The sequence below is a fragment of the Anomaloglossus baeobatrachus genome, chromosome 4 (assembly GCF_048569485.1).
Source record: "Anomaloglossus baeobatrachus isolate aAnoBae1 chromosome 4, aAnoBae1.hap1, whole genome shotgun sequence".
Classification (NCBI taxonomy): domain Eukaryota; kingdom Metazoa; phylum Chordata; class Amphibia; order Anura; family Aromobatidae; genus Anomaloglossus; species Anomaloglossus baeobatrachus.
The window spans coordinates 196,951,211-196,963,658 of NC_134356.1; the positions used below are offsets into that span (position 1 = coordinate 196,951,211).

At 51.6% G+C, this 12,448-nt stretch overlaps 1 protein-coding gene across 1 annotated transcript in view; it reads right to left on the reverse strand.

Moving 5' to 3' along the window:
• RPL26L1 (ribosomal protein L26 like 1) overlaps window positions 1-12,442 on the reverse strand; it is an 18,236-nt gene extending 5,794 nt beyond the window's left edge. The window contains exons 1-2 of the mRNA XM_075344617.1: window positions 12,307-12,442; window positions 4,122-4,262 (exon numbers count right to left, since the gene is read on the reverse strand). Coding sequence (XP_075200732.1) covers window positions 4,122-4,262; window positions 12,307-12,387 — 222 coding nt within the window. The 5' untranslated portion in view covers window positions 12,388-12,442. The remainder of the gene's footprint in view (window positions 1-4,121; window positions 4,263-12,306) is intronic.
• Between the last annotated feature and the right edge of the window lie 6 nt (window positions 12,443-12,448).

A 12,448-nucleotide genomic window follows, 5' to 3' on the forward strand; every position in this document is an offset into this window, starting at 1 on the left:
TTGTATGTTCCTGAACTCTGCGTTTGTTGCGGTGTCTGTGGTACAGATAGAGAATGTGGAATCCTCACTTCTCTGGTGTTCACTGTGCAGTATGTAACCTGCAGTCTCGGATCCAGCATCCGTTCTATGTGCTCCACTGGGATGAGCTCAGCAATGCTCTGCCTCCCAGGAATGTTCCTCTGTGTACGCTTTCTCCTTTCCTCAGACCCTCAGCTAGGCCTGGAATTGGTCAGTGGATCCTGAGGTGAGCTAAAGCCAGCTTCCAACCTGCAGAGATCCTTTCTCCTCAGTGCTCTGCACTGAACTTCCAAACTGAAACTCCTGACCATTTCCTCCCCCCACCAGAATGTACAGGGAAGCAGCTTGGTCTCCCCCTTCTGGCCAGGAGGTCTTGGTGTTGTGTGTGGGGAGTTAACCCTTTGTGTTGTTACTGTGGCAACCCTGGGGTGCCACACACACACACACACACCCTGTGCAGCCTCAGCTAACAGACACACACACACACCCTGTGCAGCCTCAGCTAACAGACACACACACACACACACACCCTGTGCAGCCTCAGCTAACAGACACACACACACACACCCCCTGTGCAGCCTCAGCTAACAGACACACACACACACCCTGTGCAGCCTCAGCTAACAGACACACACACACACAAACAAACCATGTGCAGCCTCAGCTGACACACACACACACCCTGTGCAGCCTCAGATAACAGACACACACACACAAACCCTGTGCAGCCTCAGCTAACAGACACACACACACACACCCTGTGCAGCCTCAGCTAACAGACACACACACACACACACACCCTGTGCAGCCTCAGCTAACACACACAGACACACACACACACCCTGTTCAGCCTCAGCCAGCAGCAGAAACACACACACACACACACCCTGTGCAGCCTCAGCCAGCAGCAGAAACACACACACACACACACACCCTGTGCAGCCTTAGCGGACACACACACACACACACACACCCTATGCAGCCTCAGCCAGCAGCAGAAACACACACACACACCCCCCCTGTGCAGCCTCAGCTGACACACACACACACCCTGTGCAGCCTCAGCTGACACACACATACACACACACCCTGTGCAGCCTCAGCCAGCAGCAGAAACACACACACACACACACACCCTGTGCAGCCTCAGCCAGCAGCAGAAACACACACACACACACACACACACACACACACACACACACACCCTGTGCAGCCTCAGCCAGCAGCAGAAACACACACACACACACACACCCTGTGCAGCCTCAGCGGACACACACACACACACACACACCCTATGCAGCCTCAGCCAGCAGCAGAAACACACACACTCACACCCCCTGTGCAGCCTCAGCTGACACACACACACACACACAAACACACACACACACACACACCCTGTGCAGCTTCAGCTGACACACACACACACACACACACACCCTGTGCAGCCTCAGCCAGCAGCAGAAACACACACACACACACACACCCTGTGCAGCCTCAGCCAGCAGCAGAAACACACACACACACACACACACACCCTTTCTGCCGGCGCGTGCAGAGCACTCGGAGCAGTTCTCACTGCACAACAGCCACTGGCCAATCACAGGTAAGCATCTGAGGTCATATGGAGCAGGTGCTTGCCTCTGATTGGCAGGCGGCTGTTATTGTGTTCTGCAGCGAGAACTTTACTGTGCCCGGCAAAGGCAAAACTGTAAACTGAAATAGATAGCTGGAGGCTGCGGCCTCTTGCACCGGTCACCATCTTTACCGGGTCCACGGGCCAGCGGGCCGCAAGAAGCCACATGAAGGGCCGCATGCGGCCCGCGGGCCGCGTGTTTGAGACCCCTGATCTAGATGATAGTCGCACTTACCTCTGCTGCCATCGTGTCCGAGTCCTGGATTTCGGCTCAGTGCGCATGATCCCAGACTTTCAGTCATGCACACTAGATGGGTTTGAAGCCAGGACCTGTACACCCGTAGACAGGACTCTTAAGGGGGCTTTACACGCTAAGATATCGTTAATGTTTTATCGTCGGGGTAACGTAGTTCGTGACGCACATCCGGCGTCATTAACGATATCGCAGCGTATGACACTTATGTGCGACCTAAAAAGATCGCAAAAGCGGACAAAATCTTTTGCTGCGGAAAGGTCATCCTAAAACAAAAAATCGTTTACCTCTCAGCGATGTTGTTCCTCGTCCCTGCGGCAGCACACATCGCTGTGTATGACACCGCAGGAGCGAGGAACATCTACCTGCGTCCACCGGCAACGCAGAAGGAAGGAGGTGGGCGGGATGTTTACGCCACGCTCATCTCCGCCCCTCCGCTTCTATTGGCCGCCTGCTGTGTGATGTCGCTGTGACGCCGCACAACCCGCCCCCTTAGAAAGGAGGCGGATCACCGACCAGAGCGACGTCGCAGGGCAGGTAAGCCGTGTGACGGGGAACGCGTTTTTGTGCGCGACGGGCAGCGGTATGCCCGTGTCGCACAAATGATAGGGGCGGGTATGCACGCTAGCGATATCGGTACAGATATCGCTACCGTGTAAAGCCCCCTTTAGACACGATAGCAGCAGAGGTGAGTGTGACCAACCTCTATCTAACGCAGTGCCTTCATTAGCATGTTAGCACACTCACAGATGTGTTTACATACTAAGGGGCTGACTAGTCGGGAAATCACGCCCTTGCGACTAGTCCCCGTGCTCATTAGCATATGATAAAAGATCTTTAGAAATGCTCTTTGTAAAGATCTCTTTATCCATGTTAATATAGCCTGGGACAGTTAAGGCCACGTCTCACTAAGCAACATCGCTGCAGAGTCAAGTTTTTTGTGACGTAACAGCGATCTTGCCAGCGATGTCGCTGTGTGTGACATCCAGCAGCGACCCGGCCCCTGCTGTGAGGTCGCCGGTTGTTGCTGAATGTCCTGGACCATTTTTTAGTCGTTGCTCTCCCGCTGTGAAGCACACATCGTTGTGTTTGAAAGCGGGAACCAACGATCTGAATGTGCAGGGAGCCGGCTTCTGGCAGCCTGCGGTAAGCTGGTAACCAAGGTACATATCAAGTACTCAAGCAAGACGCCTTGCTTAGTAACCTTGTACCATGGTTACGTGTGCAGGGAGCCGGCTTCTGGCAGCTGCTGGTAACAAAGGTACATATCGGGTATCCAAGCTAAGCGCTTTTCTTAGTAACCCGATGTGTACCATGGTTACGAAGCACAGAGTCGTTACACAGGTTGCTGATCGCTGTGGAGATCTGCCTGATTGACAGCTCACCAGCGACCATGTAGCTTTGCACCAACGATCCCTGCCAGGTCAGATGGCTGGTTACGTCGCTTAGTGTGACGGTAACCTTAGACAGAGATTAGCAATATGTATCCAGAACTGCTCAAGGTTCTGGGTGCATATTGCACAGACAGGTTCCCTTTAATAACACGTACAACAAATTCTGTGAGCCCTTGTAGTATTTGAAATACACCTTAAAATCTGCTGCAAGTTGAAGGAAAAAAAAAGGGTGCAAAGGCATGTACTGCTTGAGAACAAAGCCAGCAATATTTGCCCTGTGAGCTCCGATCACTCCAGCATCACTAAGCCCAGAAAGTAGCAGTGGCAATACCGGATCTGCAGGGGCTGCAGCCGGAAAGTAATGATCATTTGGTTTTCCAGCATAACCTGGCTTTGTTGCCTCTTACTATGCTGACCTATCACATATTATCAGACCTTTAGGCCATGTGCGCACTAGAATTTAACTTTCTAAAGGACAATCCAGACCCCCTGAACCGCAACAAAATCCGCATGCGGTTTTGCCGTGGTTTGGCCGCAGGTTAGTCCATGCGGATTTACCATTATGTAAGGCAAAAATTGCAGGTATCTGCGGAAAAGTGACATGCACATTAATTCCGTAACGGAGAATCCGCGGGTAAATACGGAGGTATAAAAAAAAACGCAGCGTGCGCACAGCATTTTTTTTTAAACCCATAGGTTTTGCTAGGGAATGTCTGCAGAAATGTTAGACACATTTTCTGCAGCAAATCCACGGCGTGCGCACATAGCCTTAGGAGGTTTTCACAATCACAACCCACTTTCTGTAACCCTGACCAATACGCACCTTGCTGGGGTGAATACCAACATGAACGGTGGTACCGTTGGCCTTCTCACGTTGCACACGCTCAATGTAGATCACATATTTTTTCCTGTATACCTGGACAACTTTACCAATTTGCTGGCCTTTGTAGTGTCCACGGACCACCTACAAAAATATAAAAGTGTTAGCGAGCAGTTCACATGCATTAAACAAGAGGACAAAATAAACATGAATGCTTGTTCCATCTGTTAATGAGGTGTAAAATCACTGGACAGACACCGCTCCAAGTCAGATGACTTTATCTACCTCCCCACAACAAGCCCTTCATACACAGGTATAGAAGGGAACGTCTCGGGGGAGGGGAGAGAAACTACATTTACTCACTATTAAAAAAAAACAAAAAAAACAGCAATAACTAGTGTTAAATCAGAACCGCTAGAGGCTAAAAACTATATAAAACCAAACAGACTTCAGGTAACATCAGTGGTATATAACAGTGCAGTATCACAGACTAGCTCTGGGTGTAGTATATATAACAGCGCAGTATCACAGACTAGCTCTGGGCGTAGTATACAACAGTGCAGTATCACAGACTAGCTCTGGGCGTAGTATATAAAAGCGCAGTATCACAGACTAGCTCTGGGCGTAGTATATAACAGCGCAGCATCACAGACTAGCTCTGGGCGTAGTATATAACAGCGCAGCATCACAGACTAGCTCTGGGCGTAGTATATAACAGCGCAGTATCACAGACTAGCTCTGGGCGTAGTATATAACAGCGCAGTATCACAGACTAGCTCTGGGCGTAGTATATAACAGCGCAGTATCACAGACTAGCTCTGGGCGTAGTATATAACAGCGCAGCATCACAGACTAGCTCTGGGCGTAGTATATAACAGCGCAGTATCACAGACTAGCTCTGGGCGTAGTATATAACAGCGCAGTATCACAGACTAGCTCTGGGCGTAGTATATAACAGCGCAGTATCACAGACTAGCTCTGGGCGTAGTATACAACAGCGCAGCATCACAGACTAGCTCTGGGCGTAGTATATAACAGCGCAGAATCACAGACTAGCTCTGGGCGTAGTATATATAACAGCGCAGTATCACAGACTAGCTCTGGGCGTAGTATATATAACAGCGCAGTATCACAGACTAGCTCTGGGCGTAGTATATAACAGCGCAGTATCACAGACTAGCTCTGGGCGTAGTATATAACAGCGCAGTATCACAGACTAGCTCTGGGCGTAGTATATAACAGCGCAGTATCACAGACTAGCTCTGGGCGTAGTATATAACAGCGCAGAACCACAGACTAGCTCTGGGCGTAGTATATATAACAGTGCAGTATCACAGACTAGCTCTGGGCGTAGTATATATAACAGCGCAGTATCACAGACTAGCTCTGGGTGTAGTATATATAACAGCGCAGTATCACAGACTAGCTCTGGGCGTAGTATACAACAGCGCAGCATCACAGACTAGCTCTGGGCGTAGTATATAAAAGCGCAGTATCACAGACTAGCTCTGGGCGTAGTATATAACAGCGCAGTATCACAGACTAGCTCTGGGCGTAGTATATAACAGCGCAGTATCACAGACTAGCTCTGGGCGTAGTATATAACAGCGCAGTATCACAGACTAGCTCTGGGCGTAGTATATAACAGCGCAGTATCACAGACTAGCTCTGGGCGTAGTATATAACAGCGCAGTATCACAGACTAGCTCTGGGCGTAGTATATAACAGCGCAGTATCACAGACTAGCTCTGGGCGTAGTATATAACAGCGCAGAACCACAGACTAGCTCTGGGCGTAGTATATATAACAGTGCAGTATCACAGACTAGCTCTGGGCGTAGTATATATAACAGCGCAGTATCACAGACTAGCTCTGGGTGTAGTATATATAACAGCGCAGTATCACAGACTAGCTCTGGGCGTAGTATACAACAGCGCAGCATCACAGACTAGCTCTGGGCGTAGTATATAAAAGCGCAGTATCACAGACTAGCTCTGGGCGTAGTATATAACAGCGCAGTATCACAGACTAGCTCTGGGCGTAGTATATAACAGCGCAGAACCACAGACTAGCTCTGGGCGTAGTATATATAACAGTGCAGTATCACAGACTAGCTCTGGGCGTAGTATATATAACAGCGCAGTATCACAGACTAGCTCTGGGTGTAGTATATATAACAGCGCAGTATCACAGACTAGCTCTGGGCGTAGTATACAACAGCGCAGCATCACAGACTAGCTCTGGGCGTAGTATATAAAAGCGCAGTATCACAGACTAGCTCTGGGCGTAGTATATAACAGCGCAGCATCACAGACTAGCTCTGGGCGTAGTATATAACAGCGCAGTATCACAGACTAGCTCTGGGCGTAGTATATAACAGCGCAGTATCACAGACTAGCTCTGGGCGTAGTATATAACAGCGCAGTATCACAGACTAGCTCTGGGCGTAGTATATAACAGCGCAGCATCACAGACTAGCTCTGGGCGTAGTATATAACAGCGCAGTATCACAGACTAGCTCTGGGCGTAGTATATAACAGCGCAGTATCACAGACTAGCTCTGGGCGTAGTATATAACAGCGCAGTATCACAGACTAGCTCTGGGCGTAGTATACAACAGCGCAGCATCACAGACTAGCTCTGGGCGTAGTATATAAAAGCGCAGTATCACAGACTAGCTCTGGGCGTAGTATATAACAGCGCAGAATCACAGACTAGCTCTGGGCGTAGTATATATAACAGTGCAGTATCACAGACTAGCTCTGGGCGTAGTATATATAACAGCGCAGTATCACAGACTAGCTCTGGGCGTAGTATATAACAGCGCAGTATCACAGACTAGCTCTGGGCGTAGTATATAACAGTGCAGTATCACAGACTAGCTCTGGGCGTAGTATATAACAGCGCAGTATCACAGACTAGCTCTGGGCGTAGTATATAACAGTGCAGTATCACAGACTAGCTCTGGGTTTCTTGTCCATGGTTGCCCACACTGCTGAAATTGCTAGAAAAGATTTCCAGCAGCTCGGACCAGTAAAAAAAAAAAAAAGCTAATACTCAACATTTCAAAATGTGTTTCCTGACAGTGAATAGAAACTAATTTACATCCATAGATTTAAAATGTATCAAAGCCTTGTCACAGCTGAGAAGTTGGTACAATCCTGCCCAGTAAACTCTGCATAGTGAGCGCAATACGTCAGATAGTCAGGACATATTTGTAACAAACTGCCCACTGTGATACGAATGAGAATACACTGCCTAAGGGCTGGTTCACACTAAGCGACAGCGAAGTCGCTGTTACGTCACCATTTTCTGTGACTTAACAGCGACCTTGTAAGTCGCTGTTATGATCGCTGCTTAGCTGTCAAACAGCAGCCGAAGCAGCGATCATAACCAAGAGAGCAGGGAGCAGCGCACACTGCTTAGCGCTGGCTCCTTGCTCTCCTAGCTACAGTACACATCGGGTTAATTAACCCGATGTGTACTGCAGCTACATGTGCAGAGAGCCGGAGCCGGCAGCACAGGCAGCGTGAGAGCTGCGGAGGCTGGTAACTAAGGTAAATATCGGGTAACCACCTTGGTTACCCGATGTTTACCCTGGTTACAGCTTACCGCAGCTGCCAGACGCCGGCTCCTGCTCGCTTCATTTCGTCGCTCTCTCCGCGCTGTCACACACAGCGATCTGTGCGTCACAGCGGGAGCGCGCCTTTGAAGAAAACGAACCAGGGCTGTGTGTAACGAGCAGCGATCTCACAGCAGGGGCCAGATCGCTGCTCAGTGTCACACACAGCGAGATCGCTAATGAGGTCACTGTTGCGTCACCAAAACTGTGCCGTAGCAGCGATTTCGGTAGCCATCTCGCTATGTGTGAAGCACCCCTAACGTTTAGGTCAATCCGGACAAACGAGCGGAAGTCAGTGAGATTCTTTACAACAGTTGTTGAAAATGGAAATATTTAAAGGGAATGTCACCCAGATTTTGCCTGTATAAAATTGTATCCAACAATCTTGTGCTATTTATAAAATTGTGTTCCTAAGATTACAGGTGCCTCGCATACTTAAGAAAATGCTCCTCCATATGATAATCTGTGCCATCTGATCTGTCCACGTAATCGCCATCTCTCCAGCCCGATTTATGTGACTGACATTATCCACACGCCTGCTGTGCCTGCGTAGGTTGTGTACCCTACTGTGCAGGCGTGAGTAGAAATTACTGAATGACTACAGCCACCTCAAGAACGGCTGTAGAGACCGCGATTGTGGGGAAAGAGGCCAATCACAATACAGAGATGCCCATCAGACCACTCAGCGCCTGTTAACAGAGAGGAACAAGTATACAAGGCATATTCTAAGGTATGTGGGGCGGCTATCATAAAAGGGGTTAGGGTACGTTGCCACGATCAGTCTTCACAGTGTTTTGGATGCAGCATGCTTCAGCTGAATCCAAAACGCTGCGTTGTACAGTACAAGCACAGTGGTTGGATTTCTGGAAATCTCTTCCCACTGTGCTTGTTGTTTCTGCAAACACTGACCTGCAGTGCAACTTTCCAAACTGCAGCATGTCAATTGTTTGCTGTGGAGTCACAAAGTGTTCTCAGCAGGAAAAAGAGCCTGCAGCACCCCGAAACCAGATCGTGGGCACGAGCAACTGCGGTCTCCTGCAGAGGAGACGCGCGGCGCCGCAGGTAACTGTTTACCGCGTCCAAGACACAGCAGGTCCTGATTGTGGGCATGTACCCTTACAGAATTGCAATTAAAGCAAACTCAGTGATCAGGGCTGTCTGATGTAGACGGCACGAGCTGCGGAGCTTTGTTACTGGCTGATGTGCTAAGTAGACATCACTGCTGTTAATAGTAAATATAGACCATAGCTGGGGTGGAGGTAGTTATGCACACAAGGGCCAACTCTTTGGAAACACCTTTGGCTGCTCTACAGATTTGCCGCTGACTTACGTGATACTTCTATAGACAACGCCCATATAATTCTACTAGTACAAGACACGGGGGTACGGGAGATGCTCAGCTGTAGAAGACACGGGGGGTACGGGAGATGCTCAGCTGTAGAAGACACGGGGGTACGGGAGATGCTCAGCTGTAGAAGACACGGGGGTACGGGAGATGCTCAGCTGTAGAAGACACGGGGGTACGGGAGATGCTCAGCTGTAGAAGACACGGGGGGTACGGGAGATGCTCAGCTGTAGAAGACACGGGGGTACGGGAGATGCTCAGCTGTAGAAGACACGGGGGTACGGGAGATGCTCAGCTGTAGAAGACACGGGGGTACGGGAGATGCTCAGCTGTAGAAGACACGGGGTACGGGAGATGCTCAGCTGTAGAAGACACGGGGGTACGGGAGATGCTCAGCTGTAGAAGACACGGGGGTACGGGAGATGCTCAGCTGTAGAAGACACGGGGGTACGGGAGATGCTCAGCTGTAGAAGACACGGGGGTACGGGAGATGCTCAGCTGTAGAAGACACGGGGGTACGGGAGATGCTCAGCTGTAGAAGACACGGGGTACGGGAGATGCTCAGCTGTAGAAGACACGGGGGTACGGGAGATGCTCAGCTGTAGAAGACACGGGGGTACGGGAGATGCTCAGCTGTAGAAGACACGGGGGTACGGGAGATGCTCAGCTGTAGAAGACACGGGGGTACGGGAGATGCTCAGCTGTAGAAGACACGGGGGTACGGGAGATGCTCAGCTGTAGAAGACACGGGGGGTACGGGAGATGCTCAGCTGTAGAAGACACGGGGGTACGGGAGATGCTCAGCTGTAGAAGACACGGGGGTACGGGAGATGCTCAGCTGTAGAAGACACGGGGGTACGGGAGATGCTCAGCTGTAGAAGACACGGGGGTACGGGAGATGCTCAGCTGTAGAAGACACGGGGGTACGGGAGATGCTCAGCTGTAGAAGACACGGGGGTACGGGAGATGCTCAGCTGTAGAAGACACGGGGGTACGGGAGATGCTCAGCTGTAGAAGACACGGGGGTACGGGAGATGCTCAGCTGTAGAAGACACGGGGGTACGGGAGATGCTCAGCTGTAGAAGACACGGGGGTACGGGAGATGCTCAGCTGTAGAAGACACGGGGGTACGGGAGATGCTCAGCTGTAGAAGACACGGGGGTACGGGAGATGCTCAGCTGTAGAAGACACGGGGGTACGGGAGATGCTCAGCTGTAGAAGACACGGGGGTACGGGAGATGCTCAGCTGTAGAAGACACGGGGGTACGGGAGATGCTCAGCTGTAGAAGACACGGGGGTACGGGAGATGCTCAGCTGTAGAAGACACGGGGGTACGGGAGATGCTCAGCTGTAGAAGACACGGGGGTACGGGAGATGCTCAGCTGTAGAAGACACGGGGGTACGGGAGATGCTCAGCTGTAGAAGACACGGGGGTACGGGAGATGCTCAGCTGTAGAAGACACGGGGGTACGGGAGATGCTCAGCTGTAGAAGACATGGGGGGAACGGGAGATGCTCAGCTGTAGAAGACATGGGGGGAACGGGAGATGCTCAGCTGTAGAAGACATGGGGGTACGGGAGATGCTCAGCTGTAGAAGACATGGGGGTACGGGAGATGCTCAGCTGTAGAAGACATGGGGGGTACGGGAGATGCTCAGCTGTAGAAGACATGGGGGTACGGGAGATGCTCAGCTGTAGAAGACATGGGGGTACGGGAGATGCTCAGCTGTAGAAGACATGGGGGGAACGGGAGATGCTCAGCTGTAGAAGACATGGGGGGAACGGGAGATGCTCAGCTGTAGAAGACATGGGGGTACGGGAGATGCTCAGCTGTAGAAGACATGGGGGTACGGGAGATGCTCAGCTGTAGAAGACATGGGGGATACGGGAGATGCTCAGCTGTAGAAGACATGGGGGGAACGGGAGATGCTCAGCTGTAGAAGACATGGGGATACGGGAGATGCTAAGCTGTAGAAGACATGGGGGTACGGGAGATGCTCAGCTGTAGAAGACATGGGGGGTACGGGAGATGCTCAGCTGTAGAAGACATGGGGGTACGGGAGATGCTCAGCTGTAGAAGACATGGGGGTAGGGAGATGCTCAGCTGTAGAAGACATGGGGGGAACGGGAGATGCTCAGCTGTAGAAGACATGGGGGGAACGGGAGATGCTCAGCTGTAGAAGACATGGGGGTACGGGAGATGCTCAGCTGTAGAAGACATGGGGGTACGGGAGATGCTCAGCTGTAGAAGACATGGGGGATACGGGAGATGCTCAGCTGTAGAAGACATGGGGGTACGGGAGATGCTCAGCTGTAGAAGACATGGGGGATACGGGAGATGCTAAGCTGTAGAAGCCATGGGGGTACGGGAGATGCTCAGCTGTAGAAGACATGGGGGTACGGGAGATGCTCAGCTGTAGAAGACATGGGGGTACGGGAGATGCTCAGCTGTAGAAGACATGGGGGTACGGGAGATGCTCAGCTGTAGAAGACATGGGGGTACGGGAGATGCTCAGCTGTAGAAGACATGGGGGTACGGGAGATGCTCAGCTGTAGAAGACATGGGGGATACGGGAGATGCTCAGCTGTAGAAGACATGGGGGTGCGGGAGATGCTCAGCTGTAGAAGACATGGGGGTGCGGGAGATGCTCAGCTGTAGAAGACATGGGGGTGCGGGAGATGCTCAGCTGTAGAAGACATGGGGGATACGGGAGATGCTCAGCTGTAGAAGACATGGGGGATACGGGAGATGCTCAGCTGTAGAAGACATGGGGGTACGGGAGATGCTCAGCTGTAGAAGACATGGGGGTACGGGAGATGCTCAGCTGTAGAAGACATGGGGGTACGGGAGATGCTCAGCTGTAGAAGACACGGGGGTACGGGAGATGCTCAGCTGTAGAAGACATGGGGGGCACGGGAGATGCTAAGATGTAGAAGACATGGGGGTACGGGAGATGCTCAGCTGTAGAAGACATGGGGGTACGGGAGATGCTAAGATGTAGAAGACATGGGGGGTACGAGAGATGCTCAGATGTAGGGGGCTGCAGAGAGGGGGCCCTCAGTCTAGGGTCAGCCATGGAGGTATACACAGGCGGTATGGGGCATCACCATCCTTTAGCATTCCACCTGCAGTGGAGGGCCAGGAGCGCTGCATCCCCCTTACTCGGGATCTCCGGCGGAGGATGCGCCATGTCACCTTCCCCACCCCCGGGGGGCACTCACCTGGACCTCGTCGTCCTTGCGGATGGGCATAGAGCGGACGTTGTACTTCTGCCTCAGCTCCTTGGACAGGGGGGAAGACATGATCTTCCTGCGCACATGAGAGGGGGCATTGAAGTGCCTTTTACGGTTCTTGCTGCGGTCG